The 21,052-nt window shown below is 36.3% G+C and overlaps 1 protein-coding gene across 1 annotated transcript in view; it reads left to right on the forward strand.

Moving 5' to 3' along the window:
• The window catches only part of ascc3 (activating signal cointegrator 1 complex subunit 3), a 260,436-nt gene that overhangs the window by 134,925 nt on the left and 104,459 nt on the right, over positions 1 to 21,052 (forward strand). Inside the window, exon 13 of the mRNA XM_041251261.1 lies at positions 6,265 to 6,399. Within this exon, the coding sequence (XP_041107195.1) occupies positions 6,265 to 6,399 (135 nt within the window). The remainder of the gene's footprint in view (positions 1 to 6,264; positions 6,400 to 21,052) is intronic.

The raw sequence follows: 21,052 nt of genomic DNA on the forward strand, positions 1-21,052 counted from the left end.
GAGCATTTATTTGCAGAAAATGACAACTGGTCAAAATAACAAAAAAGATGCAGTGTTGTCAGACCTTGAATAATGCAAAGAAAATAAGTTCAGATTCATTTTAAACAACACAATACTAATGGTTTAACTTAGGAAGAGTTCAGAAATCAATATTTGGTGGAATAAGCCTGATTTTCGAGCACAGCTTTCATACGTCTTGGCATGCTCTCCACCACTCTTTCACATTGATTAAAAATGTTAAATTTTCAATGTAAATAGTGTTTCTGCTCTGAAAGTGTTATGCTTGATGTTCATAAATAAAAATATTAATTGTATCCGATTGTTTTTTCATTTTCGTATCGAAGCTGTTTGAAAATGGAGCCGCCCATTTCACGGGTGTCTGAAATCTTGGCGGTTCTAGTGTTAATTGAACTAATCATTTGCTTAATTTGACCTTTTAGTTGTTCACTCCTAAAAAGTTTCAGATTTCAAGTTACTCATAAAATGTAATAGTCTCTGTAAGTCGCCTTGGATAAAGGTGTCTGCTAAATAAACAAGTAAAATAGCCTACAGTGCAGGTACCAGGATTTAACTGTCAAGTAATTTAAGCAGTTTGCATCTGCAAAGCAGAATAATGATTTTATGAACAGTACTTTTTGTTTTGTTCTAAGAAGAATAAAAACAAGTAGTAATGGTTAAAAATGGAAGATGAATCAGTAATGTTTTCAGTTTCCTTAATTAGTGTAACTTTGCATTGATTACTAAAGGGTGTAACACATTGTTTAATGGAACCAGATGCTACATTACAGTTACTTAATGTTTAATTACTGTCAGAGGCGATTTAAGAAACTTCTGGACAAGTAGGAGAATTAAGTATTGCAATGCTAATTGATCCCAGATGGAGCCAAACGAGTACCAGATGCTTATTCTAAAATAGCATTTGCAGGAGTATTTAATAAATAAAAAAAACGTATTGCATCTAGTTCAGCCTGTTGCCCCCTACTCCACTACTTATCATAGGTGATCCCATTACAACAGAAGTGAATACAACTCCCACAGTTTAACTAACTGCATATTCATGAGGTCTGTTCAATTAACAAACAAATCTACTTGCTAATGATTGTTGCTGTTGCATAAATGCATTGTGATTTAACATAGAGATTACAGTGTTGTTGTCTTGCTGTGCTTCATAAATAGAGAAATGTATAGAACTGGATCAACTGTAAAGTTAGTGAACTTTAAAATGTTGTAATTGGACACAGCTTCTAATTTGTCTGTGGCAAGACTTGATTAAACTGCTTGATGTTGTGTGTGTTTATTCAACATATATTAATTTGGGAAAACATACGTATATATTGTAAGTTAATATTATTCAGACAAGAAAAACAGCTTCAAATCTTTCATCTTTTTATTTCTCAGATGCACTATTTGTTTTAATAAAAATGTTAAATATTTACAGAAATGGAAAGTGACTGAATTTGTTACTACAAGTATTAAGTGCTTGAGTGGAATACATTACATTTTGAGACATCTGTCAGTTTAGCTACAGTATATTGTGATTGCTTGCTTTTGTGTACATATGTAAAGGGAGCAAACAGTATAATGGTAGAACAGTAACTTATTTATGACAGCCTTTTTAATGTTGCACAGCTGCAGGTGTATGAGTTGGACATCACTGTTGTATTATAGTTTATCTAATGTATATTTTTTTCATTTCAAGTATTCTGCAAATACATGTAATAATCATAGTGGCTAGCTGCATAGCCAGTAGCTACTTGTGAAAGTGTTGCCATAGTATTCCCTGTACTGGATTTTAGTTAGATTTTGCATAACACCCTTCAAAACTTCATGGATTTATAAGTGCCCTCTATTGGCCGTACTGAACAACTGCAGGTCACATTTAAATGCAGCACGGTTAAGACGCTGCCACGTCACACCTCTTGTTATTGGACTGTAACAATTTTTAGTTAGTTTGAGTATTTAAATTAATAAAATAGCCTGATAATGTTTAAATGGTGCCATTTGTATGTCTTATAAACTGTTCAATAAAATATTCATTAGGGGCAGCATGTTAAAAGAAAGGCAGTCATGAAGTACTCGAGTCAGATGGTAAAGACAGTGCATTTTATTTAGATAATAACCTAGATAAGATTCCTTTTGGATGGTGACAGACTGTTGACTAAGTGTTCAGGCAATTAGTGATGTGGTATAAATCAAGGATAATAACAATCCTAGTCTTAAGCGTAAAATAAAAAACTGTGCTGCCTTTCCTTTGGGTTGTAAAGGGTTAGGTGTCTTGCATGCAACATTGCAGCTTGACAACACTGGAGACCAGAGCAAGCTTTCAAATTCAGAGTATAGATCTAATTACACAGCTTGTAACTGTGGAACCACTTCTCCCTTCTCCAAATTACTTTGCTTTTCTTATTTGCATAATATAATGCGCAGAGGTTGTCCACTGAAATATGAAACTGTGCGACATTGTAAATTAACCCTCTTAGGACTGAAGTGCTGAATTGCCCACTGTGTTTCCAATAATTGCTTGCCCAATTTGTTTAATAAAAAGAGACATACTTTGCAGGGTTCCATGGACTGCCCTTTAATCAAAGATGTTTCTTTCAGATGAATTTAGAGAGGTGCAAGGGTATCTGTAAACACTAGCTAGATTTAATGTTTCCTTTTGGGTGTTAAAGTTTCACGTGTAATAATAAACATTTAGTAGAGTTGTCTCATCTTTCCAATTTTTTTTGTTTGTGCATGAGTAATTGCTCCTTAGGAGTCAGGATGTACTGTAATTAGGATTGCTCTGCTGATGTGGTGTGGCAATTGACAGCAATGTAAGGATACCTTCTGAACTTTTCTTTAATGCTAATACCTAAATACTGTGAGACAAGTATTCGTTCAATTACTTCTCTAGACCAGTGCACATTAATTTAAGGTAGGTGGCATTACAAGGTAATAGGGGGCACCAATCACATTGTGAGCATAGTGCCGTTGGGTGACAGGGATTAAAATGGTGCATTCTGGTGCATTTTTGGATGGTTTAAGCATGTGCTGGACTAGTATATATTAGGCGGTGGATCACACTGGTTACCGGCTTATTTTGAAAACCCTGTATAGTTTTCCAAAACTGTAGTTGTTTTAAACTTGCTTGCCTGATAGCCTTCACTGTCCCTTTAAGAAAGTTTCAGGGTAGCATAATTCCTAAAACACTTTGAGATGGGACAGGGTTTTTAAGTTGCCCTCAAACTGAAAAAAATAAACACATAAACTGAGCACTAAACACTTACTTAATGTATACTGCTTCTTAATTATCCGAATCATTGTGAGAATACAAATCTTACAAAATAAAAAAAAGCATATTGAATCACGTGTGTAGGTGTATTCAAGATACTTTTGTATTTGTAAAATTTGTTTTTTAGTTGTCAATATTTAAAAGATGCTATTTTTATCCTATTAATTAGTAATATATAGCCCTAATATGCACTGACTCCCTGATCCACTGATTAATGATTTGCGTGGGAGACGCCGATATACTATTAGAAACTATAAAGAAACTGTAAAATGTATATTTTTAAAACTGTTATAAAAATAAATATTGATGATACTTATTAATGTAATTTGTTAAAAGCTATTGTATTGTCATGCTGCCTCGAGATAATTAATAAACAGAATCAATTTAGCAAAGGTCTAGTGCTCAATTAACGTGTTGATTTCCTTCAGTTTAAAGGCAATTTCAAAGTCCTGTTCTGTCTCAGTGTTCCGGAATTATAGGGATAGGTGGAACCCTAGTACCAGGCCGATATGCTTTAACAATTTGGACAGCAATGCTGCTTTCCTGTTAGCTACTGTATGGGTTGTTGTGATGGTTTGAAATCTGACCTCTGTATTGCTTTACCGTAGACATCAGAACATAAACATTTTACCATAGTCTTAAAGCAGAATGATTTAAAGAAAATGAAGTCATTTACAGCCTTCTACATTATCCATTGAAAATTGACTGATCCTATCATTTGTATTTGTATATAAACCCCTAATATAAACTATTAGGAAATACTGCCAATTATTTTTATTGTTTTCTCTCCAATCTGAAATGTCCAATTATTTTTATTTCAACCTGGCTAACCATTGCCACCCCCGCGGTGACTTGGGAGAGATGAAGACGGACACACGCGTCATCCAAAATGTGTGCTGTCAGGCATCCACTTCTTTTCCCTCTGTGGGCCTGCCATGCAGCCGCCTCAGAGCTACAGTGTCGGAGGACCACGCAGCTCTGGGTAGTTTACAGGCAGGCCCGCAGGCGCCCGGCCAGTACAGAGGTCGCTGGTGCGCGGTGAGTCGAGGATACCCTGGCCAACCTAGGGCCTCGCCCCCGGAGGGCGCACGGCCAATTGTGCACCGCCCCCTGGGAGCTCCCGTCCATGGTCCACTGATTATTCCAGGTCTTCCACTGGTTATTCCAGGTCTATAAGAGAAATAGAAGGTCCTCAAATAAACACCCCCCTGATTAAATGCATCTAACAGAAGAAGAATCCTCACTGCAGAAGATTGCTGCCCAGCCGCTGGTGTTCCCTGTAGTCGTTTGCAAGACTGAAGAGGATAAATTAAACCGCATTGGAAGTAACAGTATACAACACCTATATCATGTCTACAGACAATAGTGCAAAGAGTGACCTGAGTGACAGTGAGAGCAGTGAAAGGGTTCTTGTTTTGTCTGTGATTGTGTCTACGTTGGCACATATGCCAAGAAGCATGATAGCTACAGTCCAGCACAGAGAGTTTTTTTTTTTTCACAGTGTAACGTCCATCTGGGCATTTGTTATGTGATTACTTATGTCAACATTCATGTTAAATTGAATTACAAAAACAAAAGACATATTAGATTTGATCTGTGACCTAAGCAGACACATTTTATATTGTCTTTTTTTTCATTTATTTTATTTAACATATACTAATATCCAGGTATTTTAAAAAAATAAAAGCTGTACTTCAGTGAGTTACAGGTTCTGTGACTCTATAAACTAAAGGTCTCCTACTTTATGATGACATCACAGAAACTCTCCAAAGGTTATTATTTTGGTAATGTCTTTGGGCAGTCTTGGTGGAGCATTTATCATGTGATTAGTCTTTGCTGATATCATTACTAATATCATGTATGACATAATATATATAAGAGAAAGTTCACCTTTCAGCATGACAACGACCCAAAGCACACAGCCAAACTACACTGGAGTGGCTAAGGAACAAAAAGGTAAATGTCCTTGAGTGGCCCAGTCAGAACCCCATCCTAAATCCAATCAAAAATTTGTGGCATGACTTGAAGATTGCTGTCCATCAACGCTCAGAACTTGACAGAGCTTGAACAGTTTTGTAAAGATGAATGGTCAAATATTGCCAAATCTAGGTGTGCAAAGTTGGTAGAGGCCCATCCCAACAGACTCACAGCTGTAATTTGGGACAAAGGTGCTTCCACCAAGCAGTAACTCAGGGGTGGAGACTTATCCAATTATGATCTTTCAGTTTTGTATTTTTAATATATATTTTTTCTCAATAAAATCTTTTTTCCCCTTAACAGTGTGGAGTATGGTGTGTAGATAAGTGAAAAAGAAAATCCTCATTTAAATGCATGAAACTCTGAGGCACTGTAAATACAGTATAATCGTAAATCTCGAAAAACTACTCGCTTCTAAATCTTTTGTAGTCATTTTTGTATTACTTTAGTATAAATACATGTTAATTTGGATTTATATGTTGTTTTTTTTCTGACTTTATGTGAACGAAAAGACACAAAAGCGCCTGTTTTCTCATTGGAAATAGTGATATTTTGAAATTTACCTGTCCTGGTCACAAAAGCAAAGTTTGTGGGGAATAATAGCCATTTTTTATACTTTTGAGGCATAAGCAATTAGGAAATAACACTTACTACCCAGGAACAAAAATTGTGTTACATAGTGTTATCAGAGTCTTGTGGACTATTGTTTTGTACAACCTGGATAAATGTGAGTTATCACTTAAATGATCACTTTTATTTTATTTAATTTAATCAAGGAATTCATCTTGCCCTATTTGTCAGAGTAGGCTCTTTCTTATTAATGTCTTGTATCAATACAGACAAGGATGAAATGTTTTTTTTTTTTTTTTTTTTTAAATATTGTATACTGGGAAGAATCATACATCTGAAGTGTGTGATTCACCTTCACAGCTGTGTTCCATTCAGATTTGATTAATAATATTATAAAACAAAGTTCCTTATGTGTTTTTATATTGTTTATATTTGTTTTCAAGGTGATGGTATTTGTTCATGCCAGAAACTCCACGGTGCGGACTGCAATGGCCCTTATAGAAATGGCCAAAAACCGAGGAGAATCTTCTTTCTTCTTTGCTGACCAAGGAGCGGAGTACGGCCACTCAGAGAAGCTGGTAAGGGCATCTTCAGTAATTAACATTAATGTCTGAGGCATGTGTAATGACCTGCTAGATAACTGGCCGTGGCGACAGTTGGTCCAAGGTGAATGTGAACAGTATAAAGACATGCAATGCCCACTGTCAACTTTTGAGAGCATTTATAAGTGGGATAGTGGCCATTGTATCTGAAACGTGATTGCCTGTGAGATATATCATGATTTGTAATGTAGCAGGACTTGAATATCACTGTTTGGTTCAAATAATATTGTTCACACTGAAATAAAATAGCTCTGAATGTTATTTTTGTTTACATTTATGACCACTATAAAACTAGAATAGTTACCTGGCTCATTACAGCTACTGTAAAGAGAGTTGTTTGACACTTCAATGATTGTGTCAAATAATTATTTTGTGTTAGAAAAGACAAACTGGAATCATATCAACATTATCACCCCCTAATGTCTAGGTCACCCCCTGATGAATACAAATTAGGTAAATAGTGTTCAAAACTTTATTTTTGGCAAAAAGAGGTTTGCCTATTTTTGCTTGAACAACACGACAACTGTACCCTCAAACTCTTTTTTTTCCCCCAACAAGTATATTTTATATAATAACTGCTTTGTAATTCATGTCCTCTTGGGACTTCCTTGGTAACTTGTTGGTTGTAAAGATGTCAGACCTGCATATGTAACGGGATGCAAAAATAAGTCAATCTGGCCAAAGCCATTCACCAAATTGGTTGTGCCATTTGACATGTATGCCTATAAGGTAGTTTTGAGATTGGTTTCATCTTCAGCTATGGTGTCTTTCTTAGTATTTTCTTTTTTTCCTGTTTCTGATGTATAAGGAGGAGGCATCATAGTAGTGGTGTAGGCTTTGATGGCAGAACTTCAGGTTTATACTTTATAGACCTCAAATTGGATGTGTACCCCTGTGAACTTGTCCTACAAAGCAAGCTAATGGCAGCCAACTATTCATCTACCTGCTGGCTTTGATTAGCTTGTTGCATGCATATTGTCAACATGTCATTCAAATAACCTCTACATTTTTCAAGGTGGAGGAGTGTGTGATGATGGTAGCTCAAGTCATACAAGTCATCATGCCAACATGATTCGGACCATAACACAACTCATTAGTTACTGTCCAGTCAGAGAGCAAAAAGAGGGTTCGCTAGTGATCAGTATTGCAGTATGATTGATTTTATTTAGCCAAACATGTTACTCAGAGACAGCAGTCAATAGTATGCCTCTGAATTATATCTACGAAGATTTCTAGTCAAGGTATGATTTATTAAATTCCTGGCTTTATTAAGTTAGATCTAAGTAACTAATATTACATTTATTTTTGGGTATTTATCATTTAAATACTTGATTTCTATACCAATGTTTTTTATTTGTACTGGGGATGTTTTAATTTGACCTTTCATTGTTACTTTTTTTCTGGCTTTTCTGATGTCAGCCAAATCATTAATAATGCTTGAGGAATTAATTAATTGTTTTTATATTATTTAATTGTTATTTTTATCATAGGCAACATTACAATAATTGCTTCTTTTTTTTTGCCATCCATTGCATTTCATTTGTAGTATTAAATTGGAGTCTCATGGTGTTCCTGGTAATGAGATAATGGTATTGCTCAAGACCTACTTTTGGTTTCGTTCGTCAAGCATTTTGATGGATTTTAGGAAGCAGTTTTCTTCTCTGCTTAATTTCAGTGATTTCAGGTTTTCATTTTTAACCACTAAAAACTTGCCATAACCTGAAAACTATTCAGTAAAAATAAATTGAATGAATAAACAAAAAATAGCCACTCCTGCAAATTGTGATATTTGATTCAGAAAGGTTTTGCAGATAGCATCTGAAAGTCATTTTGTTTAAGATCGGGAGCTCAGATTGACAAGAGGTACTGGAAGATGGATGTAGGAAAATGGGGAATGACCCTTTGACTTTTGCAATTTAGCATTTTATACCTGTTGCCTTCACAATACTGAATTATAACACTGAACTGCCTGATATATATTTTGGGAATAATAAATAGCTTTCTAATATATTTTTTTACAGTACACTGGACTACTGATTGTAGTTTTTGATGCAAAATTGTTTAACTTTGTGTGACCGAAAAGCTTATATACATCGAAACACATCGAACAAAATATATATATATATATATATAATATATTATATATAGATATATATATATATATGATATATAATAATATATATATATATGTATTTGAAGCTACACAAAGCAATGTAGCAGTTACTGATTTGAACAAGTTAGTGCATGGCTGGTTCAAAGATGTGCTTTCTTGCTGTTGTATATCCCACAAAGCCTTCTGAATTTAGCTGCAGGCGTAGCCTGTGCATACTGGGTGTATAAATAAATAATTAGAAACGCCAGTAAGGAAGAGTAGATAAGTCACACATTTTTCCAGGTGTAAAATAGTAACAAATATATTGCAGCTGAACTTTATTTAACAAATGGGAGACTGTGTTACCCTTGGTTCACTATAATACAATCATGTTCCTGTTGAACAGCCAGCTCCAGGCACTCGCAGTGACTGGGCAAACACATGAGTAAGTTTCTGGCACGAACACCCCCATTCTCCCAGAAATGTATTTTCTTTTATTTAATCTTTTTTCATAAAACGACATCAGTAGTCTGTCTATCTGAGTGTTTCCCAGATCTTGCAATCCAGAGGATTCATCATGGGCAAAGTCATCTGACATGGAGGTATGAAGTCGGTATCTTCTGACTTAAGCAGTATTTGCTAGCCCTGACTACACACAGGAGTCCAGTAACATTTGTTTCTTCTTCACCTGAAAGCTTGTTTTGCTTGCTCTTTTGTTTCCTGATTCTCATGACATCTTTGTTTGATTTTCTTTTTCTTAGTACTTGCCTCCCTCATGTGGTGGATAATACGGTGATTTATCACAAGTAAATATACATGTCCATCTGTTTACTTATGACAAGTGTCTGTAAATTGGAATGTTCAGTCCATCACCACCGTGATTGAAAGGTACTTAAGTTCTAATTAAGTATTGTCAATGTGTTACCTAGTCAACAATAACTCTGCATGCACAAAGATGATAATTATTTCACCAACATTAGTATCTGTAAAGTGTTCAGATTATGTATTTTGTACTATTGTAAACACATCTTAATGTCTTCTTATTTTTAGCCATCATCATAATATCTCTGAAAATAACTTCAAATGAAAAGAAAAACACTTCAAACGTAGAGAGCCTAATCCTTTGCTCATTTTCAGATTCGTCAAAGTTAATTTGCACAAAATTGTTTTCCTACGGATGGGAACTAATACTGATTTTATAGCATGCACAAAATGCAAAAAAAAAAATATATATAGTGTATTTTGAAGTACAAGGGTTGGGTTCCAAAAGGGACGTTAATAGCACTTTGTACAAGGTGGTCAATGTTCACTAGTGGAGGTGCAATCAGTTTTCATGATCTTTCTACCAAGAACTAAGGTCAATAGGTCATCCATTTGTTCATTCTGAGAATATTTTAATGTTTAGTTGCTAGGACGAGACTGCTTTGTAATGGAGCACTAGTGGACTGTGTAAGACTGGATGGAGTGCATGCACACTGAATGAAAAACAGATCAGATAAATCCTGGTACAAAGTACAGGTATCAAAATAAGCTCAGGTGAATACCGGCATAATTTCACCCCTGCAGCTCTGTGACTTGCAAAAGATGATGTTAGGTGCATGGTCACTTGATTTTTTTCAGTGCACTATTGTAAAAGATTTTGACAGCTAAGCAAGTCTACCTAGTAAAAAATAAATGCATTGATTAATATAATTAATGTTTGTACTTTATTTAATTAAATATATTATTCTCCTAGATAGACCCTTGAGTTGGAACATCTATTTTTTAAAGATGCCCTGCAGAAAACAGTCTTAGACATCAGCTTTCATACACTTATTCGAGAAACCTAACCAGACGCATCCTGATAGCATCAGTTACAAGACAGCTACACAGAGTTCTGTAAAGAGGATTAAATGCTTCCTTATAAGTACAAAAAGTGGTGGACGTTCTGCTGTCACCATACAAGTAAAAGGGGCAAGTAACGCGCAGGGTTGTCTTCATGAACGTTGGCAAATCCATGGGCCTTATCTTTCATATACAGTACTCGCACAGTATCTAAAGAATGCTTAACTAGTTCAAATTATTTAACAAGCAAGGTGCGTAGAAAATTAGCCAATTGTAGAATTTAGTTGGGTAAGGGGAATGTACTTCCACTTTCTTGTCTTGCTGTGTTATTCTAGATTTGTTCCACAGTTTACTATAGGCTAAAATGCAAAGCAGCAGCTTTCCTTCACAGTGGGCGTGGGCCGCTTCCTCTAGATGTTGTAGCTACAGATAATTTCATAATAAAAGGCTGTAAATAATTCAGCAGCCTGGGTTAAGACATGATTGCCATAAAGGTCACTCTATTAGGCCTCTAACTTGAACACAATCTCAAGATCTCAAGAAATCTATTTTATTTTGATGATGTAGCAATTGATAACAATAATTTAACAAGCTTAATGTAGTTGTTATGCAAGCAATAACCTATAGCAGACAGGGTGTGCGGTAAAACATATATTACGTATACTGGGTGCATTGTAAGGCATGAGGCCATATGCATACCTTTAACCACTCAAGTGCTGTAAGATATGTCTTACCACACACCCTGGAGTTGGTTATCAAGCTTATAAACTGCTTATATCTATTTTATAAAAAGAAAACAAAAAACAATAAGATTTTAAACTTTAAGTTTTGTATCCTTCTGCCAGTACCAAATAGTTCCTATACATTGTCTTTAGAAACTATTATTGCTGAGTAAATGTTTAATGTATTTCTTGTTTAGATAGTCAGTGTTATTTTTTTAAACTGCAGTTTGAATGTATTATTTTTCTTTGGAGGAAAACTATAAACAAAAACAAAAAATATAACTGCTTTAGTAATTAAAGTTGACATTTGAAATAACTCGTTCCCTAGTACAATAATTGTGCTCTGCATCTTTATTTCTTATTCCTTGAAACGCATTGCCTGCATCTCTTCTCAGTTTAACTTCTCCAGAGAGCCAGTCAGATAATCAGGAAGGCAGAATGTCACTCATATCATTCAACCTGAACAAAACTGCTTACTGCATAATAATATCCACTGCCGTCAGCTATTACTGTAACACAGTTAACTTTTATATCACATTCTTCAGAATCTGAACCTAGGTTTTAGTTTTTATTCGTACACGGTCCCTTCGTTGTTGAGGTCCAACGTAACCCTCTTCACCCCGATTTCAGATCCTGGAGCTCAGCTGCCGTAGCTGAAGAGATTGAGATTTTAAAGAAATCCAAAGACGTTATCATTTTAACAGTTTTTTACTTTAATTCATGTTTGACTATAAATAATTATAAAAATGCTTAATATCTAAAGGGCCTCAAATCCTTCATTAAGAAGTTTTTTTTTGTTTTAAAGCTGTTTATATTCTAACTGCACGGTCATGTGATCTTGTTCAGCCCATCACAGCCTTTAATTTTAGTCCAAGCCATTTTATAATGGCATTTATATTTGTCTTTATAATATAAATACACGTTTTGTACAAGACATATTCTCGTCTTGATACACTGCAATCAGAAAAGCAGTGCGTATAAATGCATTTCTCATACATTTCATTACACCCACACATTAAAGCTTTTATGGGTACCCAGTTGAGCATCATCAAACCCACTTAGTGTTGGTGCTATGAAGGCGTTGCTAAGCAGCACAAAGCTCCTATTACCTTGAAGCAGTTCCCTCAGAAAGTATGAGACTGGTGAATAGAAGACTTAAGGGGAAGCAAAAAGCCTTTTGGTTAACAGGTTTAAATATTAACTATGTACACAGATCCTTTTTCTTAAAGGGCAAGTAGTTTCAAACAGTAATCTGTCGCATATCCGACTGCGTTGGGATCAGAGTAAGGGCAGAAATGTAAAAAGGCCAATAAATGAATCCTGTTTTAAATACCATTATACACAGCTGTAACAATTACGATATTTACACATTTATTGTTGAGATTCAGCTTTTATTAGGGAGCTCCCCTAAATCCCTTGTTTAGAAAGATACAGGGTATTAATGCTTGTGACAGAGTAGCCATCTGCCGTGTGGGTGCGAGCATTCGCTGCTGAGTGCCAGGCAGGAGATCGAGACAGAGGGTGAAGTTGATACGCCCCGCAGGCGAATAGGATTTATCAACACACTGAACAGCTCACGTGACACTAGCAGCAATGGCAGCGCACAGAGTACATACAACACAGTGTATGAAAACTTTGGTAGGATCTGCAATCTCTGAAGTAATCTTCTCTGTTCAATAACACTATGTAACACAATTTTTGTTCCTGGGTAGTAAGTGTTATTTCCTAATTGCTTATGCCTCAAAAGTATAGAAAATGGCTATTATTCCCCACAAACTTTGCTTTTGTGACCAGGACAGGTACATTTCGGAAAACGGGCGCTTCTGTGTCTTTTCGTTCACATAAAGTCAGAAAAAAACAACATATGAATCCAAATTAACATGTATTTATACTAAAGTAATACAAAAATGACCACAAAAGATTTAGAAGTGAGTAGTTTTTCGAGATTTACGATTATACTGTAAATTTACTAGCGTTGCTGAAGAGGTTGGTCATGGTGGGTAAACAGTTAGGGCGGATACGAGATGGATTACTGTACTGTACTGTTACAGTTGAATGATCTTTCCAATCATATCCGAGTTAGCCAGAGATGCCATCTCCTTTTGAGTACTTCCTCATTTCAAAGAAACCACTTTTGGCGAAGTTTCCACTCTGCAGACCCAGCAGTTGAAAGTTCACCTCTTAAAGTTATTTCTTTGCAAATACCATATTCCTTTGAATTTGAGACGCCCTCGAATTTGACACAATCCAAATTTCCTACCCTGAATTTAAGGAAAAACTAAAACATCAAATAAATATGCATTTATAAAGATACAACTTAATTCAAACTCTGAGCGCGGCAAGACTCTTCTCCCCTGGGAAGTCTTCAAATAACAAAGACAATAACTAAAACAGAGGTCAGAGAACCATTGCTAAACTCTGATCACAACATGGTCTTATTTTGAAGTGCTTTCTAAAACCCCAAAAGTAACAACTAAAGCTAAGGTTTACAATTTTAAAAAGGCAAAATATGATGGAAAGAAACAGAGAATAATAGGAGAAGTGTAGTGAAAAAACTAAGCTGACAAATGAGGGGGGGGGGGCTGGGGGTGCATACCATGTAACACCCCCATCACTACAGTAGATGTAGTACTAGAGATGCAAAACAATTACACCCCAAAGGTAGACAAACCAGAATGGCCAAAATGGTTTTATAGGTCAATTTTTAAAAAGTATTAAGCTAAAAAAGGCACTTTACAGAGCATTTAAAAGGGACCAAGAGAAACGTACACAGAAATAGTACTTGGAACTGCAAACGCAAGTCAAAAAGGAAGTCAGAAAGACCAAGAGAGAGATAGAAATTAACATTGCCAAGGGGGCCAAAACCAATTCCAAAAAGTGTTTCCAGTATTATAACAGCAAAAGAACATTCAAGAAGGAAGTAAAATGTTTGAGAGTTGCAAATGGCAAAATCATAGAGGAAGAGAAAAAATAGCAAATATATTAAATGATTACCTTTCACGAGTTTTTACAAAGGAGGATATAGACAACATGCCCTACATGTCGACCTGTTCCTATCCACTCTTAAATAACTTTATCATAACAGACGCAGAAGTGTTAAAGGGACTACAGGCTCTTAAAATAACAAATCCCCTGGGCTGGATGAGATCCTCCCAGTAGTACTCAAAGAAATTAAGTTATTTACGAACTGCTAACCAAGATCATGCAACAGTCTCTTGAGGCAGGGGTTGTACTGACAGGCTGGAGAATTGCAAATTACTGATCCACAAAAAGGGAGACAAAACTGAACCAGGTAACTACAGCCCAATAAGCCTGACATATTATATGTAAACTTATGAAAACTACAGTAAGATCTAAAATGGAAACTGACCTATATGATAACAGTATCCTGGGAGACAGTTAGCATGGTTTTATGAAAGGGAGATAGTGTCTAACTAACCTGCTTGATTTTTTTTTTTTGAGGAAAAATGGATTACAGAGTGGTTAACATGTAGAAAACAGAAAGTACTGATACTGGAGTGACGTAACCAGTGGAGTGCCACAGGAATCAGTATTAGGTCCTCTGCTCTTCCTAATCTACACTAATGAGATTAGATTATGCTATAGTAAGCAAACTTGTTAAATTCACAGACGACACAAAAAATTGGAGGAGTGGCAAACACCATTGCCGCAGCAAAGGTCATTCAAAATGATCTAGACAGCATTCAGAACTGGGCAGACACATGGCAAATGACATTTAATACAGAAAAGTGTAAGGCACTGCATGCAGGCAATAAAAATGTGCATTATAAATACCATATGGGGGATACTGAAATTGAAGAAGGAATCTATGAAAAAGATCTGGTTTGTAAACTGTCTTATGTTCTTAATGACGCATATGGATGCAGTTTGTGCTGTCTGCTGTCACAGAGAGCATTACAGTTATGTGCAGCTTCTTATTTAAAGTCGCGATTACTAACAACTGATTTTCTCCTGATTTGTGAATTGTGGTATTGCTTGACTTGTTGAAAAATACAGGGCTCTGATCAGCATTTTGGATCTGTCCAAGCTGGTATTGTTTGTTACAAATGCTGGAGTTGTAAAAGCTTCTCTTTGAATTCCTCATAAAACTAATAACGTATCTTTTAAAATGGCTGCCTGTATGTCATGGATGATTTGAGATAATGGAGTAATGTTTTTGGTTTGTCTGTTCTCGGCAGCCAGTCACGTTGCTGTTTGTGTGCTCGGGTAGTCACGTCTTGGCGATTTTAATACATGCATCACTATCCTGTACTCGAATTTTAAGGCTTATTCGAATTTTAGGCTGTTTTTGAGAAGCAAAAAACGGTTCGAAAGTGCATCTTAAATTTGAAGGAATATGGTTGCTAGGAACAATGATTGTACAGACACAGATAATGCCAGGAGGATTCTGTTGTTGATGAATCTAGACATTCAAAATCTAATTCAGACCTACTCAGAGTTATTGTCAACTTACAAAAAGCGAGTATTGGATGAAAATTAAATAAAATGACATTGAAAACACTTGGTAAGTAGTAATGTGCATTTTCAAAGTAATGGGCAATACATTCCAGTGAGAGGCTTTTGAAAAGTAAAAGTTTTGCTGTGATTACTATGCAAGGTTGTGCATTTAAATAAAATAGAATTTCAAGTTTCTTTATCAAAAATAATAATAAAAATATGTTGGCTTGCATTCATACAATTGCTTGCTACTTCTGGAGTTACAATTAAAAAAGAAAGGAACAAAGTTTACAGTCAGGATAATACCATTTAATTTAAGTATGTATTTCTAGTAGGGGAATATTGGAAATATGTATTGGCTTATTGCTACGATGATATTATATATATATATATAATATATATATATATATATATATATATATATATATATATATATATATATATATATATATATGTAATAGCAGTCCTAAATTTAGCTCAGGTGTAACCAATTACCTTTAAAGTCAAACACCAAGTTAAGTGGCCTCCATATGTGTTAAATTGTAGTGACTCACACGATTTCAGGATAAATTCAGCCGTTCTTGTAGGTTCCCTCTGCTGGGTAGTGCGTTTCAAAGTAGGGGTGAGACCAAATAGTTGAACATTCGACTATTAGATAATGATGGCACCTATCCAAAATTTGAAAGTTAAAAATAAATAAATAAATAAATAAATGTATATCTTGATTTTATTTTAAAGCTTGTACTGATGATTGGCTCTCTATGTAGCTTTAATGAAGATTATCTGGAGGGTGGGATTTGTTATTTCTTGTCTGTGATTGGCTAAACTAGAACGTACCTCAGCTAACGATGGCTTCCTCACAGAAAAGTTCTGCATGAAAATACTTTGACAAAGTAAATGAAAACACTGTTAAGTGTAAAATATGTGCAGTGCAATTAAACTACCACAAATCTACAACTGGTATGTTAGCCCACCTAAAAGCCAAACACCCTTCTGCGACTCTAGCAACGACAGAAAAGGAAAGAGGACCAGAACAAACTGCCATTGCATCGTTTGCGGTGAGGCCTCGTCAGTGTGACACATACATGCCGAAAAAACATCAGCCCTTATTGCTAATATGGTGGCAAAGGACATGCTTCCCATAAGTTTTGTTAAAGGTGAGGGATTTCGGGAGTTGATGAAATTTGTGGAATCTGAATACACAATCCCTGCACGAAAAACAATTACCACTCGACTCGAAAAAATGCATGCTAATTCAGCAGCTTCTGTCCGCAGAAACTTCTCGAAGGCTGAGAATGTCGCGATCACTACAGGTGAATGGACTGCACTGACTACCGAGTCATCGTCACGATAACCATTCATTTAATTTCATAGAGAATTGGGAAATGAAAAACACGCCATGCCAGAGAGGCATACAGCAGAAAGTCTCGCAAATGTGTTGAAGACTGTTGTAGACGATTCTGGTTTATGGGGGAAAATTACTGTCTTTGTTCACGACAATGCCAGCAACATCATCTTAGCAAACTCAGAGTTTGTTGAATGGGACTCGAATTTGTGCTTTTCACAACACTCTGCAGTTCACCATCAATGATGGCTTTAAACTTGGTGCCATACATAATGTAGTCGGTGTGGCCAGTCGTCTTGTGTCACATTTTCATCACAGTGCAATAGCTACTCAGGCTCTGAAGTTGAAACAAAAACAACAAACTCTGCCTGAGCACCATCTGGTGCAGTATTGCAGGACCCGATGGAATTCAATCTATGACATGTTTTGAGCGCTTACAGGAACAGAGATGGGCAGTTGTCGCAGTCCTGTCTGGCAGGGTGTACACAAAGCTTTCAGATGCCCATACACTTGACCTGGTTGACGACAGTTTGGACGTTATCGAGGAGCTACTGCCAGTGTTATGCGCCTTGAAATGCGCTTCAACTGCTTTGTGCGGTGAGTCGGTGGTATCGATCTCTATGATGTACCCTCTCACGTCCACTCTGCTGTCCAAGCATCTGATTTCTACCACAGGAGAGTCCACAAAAGTCTCAGTTTAAAACAACTGTGCAGACACCTGAAGTTTACAGAGGATGTGGTTAGGAATGCAGTCAAAGATAAAGTTGGGGAATTACTTTCAAGTCTCCCAGAGAACACGGATATCGCAGAAAAGGAACCAGGTACATCAGAGGCAAGTGGACCACCTGCAAAGCAACAACGCTCTGACAAAGATTCTGCTGTGGCTGCTTTATTCGGAGATGAGTACTACACAGACGCCACAACCTCTCTGCAAACGGAACTGGAAAAGTACACACAAGATGAGTGCATTCCTCCCTATGAAGACCCTTTGGCATGGTGGAAGGTGAATGAAAGCAGGTACAGGAAATTATCACGGCTTGTGAAAGCCTACCTGTGCATCCTAGCAACTTCTGTACCGGCTGAGAGAGTTTTCTCGGCTGCGGGCCTGAAAGTCAGCAGACTGCGCACTCGTCTTCTCCCAGACCATGTGGACATGCTGATTTCTTTAAACAAAAATAAGTGAACATGATAATAATAATGGACATTAATAGCCTAATTATTCCTAAAGTTTTTGTTAGCATTTTTTTTTTTTGCTTCGATGGAAAGCTAGTGTGTTAATGCCACTTAGGTCTTTTTGTTCATTCATTTATTTATTAATATTATTAAGCTAGCTACATACATAGCAAGCTATTGCCTATATACGCTATTTATTTTTTATTCACTGGAACTCGAACACGCAGCTATGTTTCCAATTTGATTTAACGTAGACTGGTGGCCTATATGTTGAGTGTGGTTTGAAAATGCGTGAAAAGTAAATCATTTAGTTAAGTGGATTGTATAAATTAGCTAGCTAGATAAAAGTTTGTATTTCCCTGTTATGACCGGCAAACATTATTGCCACAATGACCCTAATATTAAGGCATTACTTTTTAAAAAATTGTCACAACATTTATAGTTCATTTGAAATTGTAATTAACGGAAAAGCTTGTGACAATATCGGGAAAATATAACACTTGCTTTCAAAATATGAGACTCTCACACGAAATGCGTGAGAGTTGACAGGTATGCTTATGTTATTGCTGCTGTCATTATGGCATTTCCATATGTCTCCTAATAGGAAGGTATTTTTTGTACATAGTCTAATGTTTATTTAACAAAGTTGTTAAAGTTGTTGTGTTAGCTAAGTATTTTAAAATACCATACCTCAAGACACACCACCCCTACAGTGAAGTATGGTGGTGGCAGCATTGTGCTGTGGGGATGCTTCTCATCAGCAGGGACTGGGCATCTTGTAACAACTGATGGAAGAATGGATGGAACAAAATACAGGAAAATACTGCAAGAGAATCTGCTTCAGTCTGCTAAAAAACTGAAGCTTGGGAGGAAATTCCCTTTCAGCAGGACAATGATCCCAAGCACAAGGCCAAAGCAACATTGGAATGGCTCAAGAACAAAAAGGTGAATATCGTACAGTGGCCCAGTCAAAGTCCTGATCTCAATCCCATTGAGAATCTCTGGCACTATTTGAAAATTGCGGTCCACAAGCATCGTCCAACCAACCTGAGCAACCTGGAGCAAATCTGCCAAGAAGAATGGGCCAAAATCACTCCGACACTGTGTGCAAAGCTGGTACATACTTACCCCAAAAGACTTAAAGCTGTTATTGCAGCGAAAGCTGGCTCTACCAAATATTACTGTGTGGGGTTTGAATACTTTTGCAAGCAAGATATTTCAGTTTTTTATTTTTCTTAAAAATATTTCCCAACATAAAACCAATGTCACCTTACAATAATTGATTCTGAGTTTCAGTATTTAAAAATAAAATATCAAACAGAACGAAATTTCAATGTACCATTTGTAATTCGGTAATATGAGAGAATTGGTCAGGGATCTGAATACTTTTGCAAGGCACTATATATACATATATATGTGTGTGTGTATATATATATATATATATATATATATATATATATATGTATGTATATGTGTGTGTGTGTGTGTGTATATATATATATATAGAGAGAGAGAGAGAGAGAGCTGCTCCAATTAACAGATTAATCACACCGATTAATCAACGAAATAGTTGATCGCAGATTAATTTTCGTTTACAATTTAATTGGGCAGGGGCTGGGCATTTTGAACTCCCTTTTTTTTTGTTTGTTTATGTATTACTATGCAGGACAGCCGCTATAAGATTGTTACCTTTATTAAAAATGTGCAGGGATAAATCTCCTGATTTAATCAACTAATGCCCAAAAATTAACGGATCAACAATTTGAATCTAGATACAGCCCTATATAACAGATGGGCTTTGGTGCATTACTAGAAAATAATTCCATCTAGGTGTTTATGTGACGTCATAAACTACAAGTCATTATCACCAAAAAAAAAAACAATTTGTTGTATCGTGAATTTTCCGGAGCCCTACAAATAAGTAATAAAATATTCCCTTGTTTGTTAAAGGGCTGCTTGTATTTTTGTAGGACATTTTTTAGTGTTTATATTTCTCTCTAGACCTCTTTTTATATCAATTGGGCTCTGAATGGACTTCAGTGGACTGTAAGAGCCACCTTGTGGTGTTTATGCTGTGCTGAAGTCTGTTTAATAGGTGAGTCTCGTGTACAGTACGTAAATGCACTAACTTGCAGTCTCACTTTATTTTATTGCAACCGTCCAGCTGTTATTGTGAATACTCTATATACATCTGTAAAGATTTTTGTTTGTTGGAACATTTCAGGCAAAGAGGAACATAAAATGAATTAAAAAAAAAAACCTGCCTGCCCCGAACATGCCAGCATGCTTCTGTATAGATAAAGAAGTGATTTAATTTATATAATCTACTGTTGATCGATTTGTCATAAGATTTTATGGGCACAATATATTGAGGCAACTACAATCTTTACATTGTTACAGTGTGTGTTTACAGAACAAGATGAGATCCCTGAATGTGCCTGTCTAATGCAATTACTAAAGGTGGCTGACATATTTTCAATATGATGGAAAAGGTGAAAATGAAAACAAAGCTCACACTACCGTACTCTGAGGATAGTCTGCCAAAAATGGATTCTACTAAAACAAGCCTAATTAAGTTAAACCAATTAATTATTTAAATTAAGGACCCTTTAGAAAACTCAGTTCAACCTGCCACCAGGTTTACAGCTTTTCCTTAATTACTATTGAATGGGTTCATGCTTGCCTCTTTGTTACAAAGAAATAAATCTGACAGTCTGTTCTGTTTGCTACCCCCCCCCCCCCCCCCCCCCCCCCCCCCCCCCCCCCCCCCCCCCCCCCCCCCCCCCCCCCCCCCCCCCCCCCCCCCCCCCCCTGTTTTGCATGTGTTGTATTTATTGAATAAAGTAATTCTTCTTGTCCAGTATCACTGTTTACATAACATGCATTTGATTTTTAGAACATAAAAGTTATTGGAAACATACCTGTTTTAATTGACTGGAACCATTAACATGTCACATTGTTACGATATTAACAAGAGTTCAAAACCCTGCACCAACTGTATATATAGTATGCGGC

Source organism: Polyodon spathula, chromosome 5 (genome assembly GCF_017654505.1).
Source record: "Polyodon spathula isolate WHYD16114869_AA chromosome 5, ASM1765450v1, whole genome shotgun sequence".
NCBI lineage: Eukaryota > Metazoa > Chordata > Actinopteri > Acipenseriformes > Polyodontidae > Polyodon > Polyodon spathula.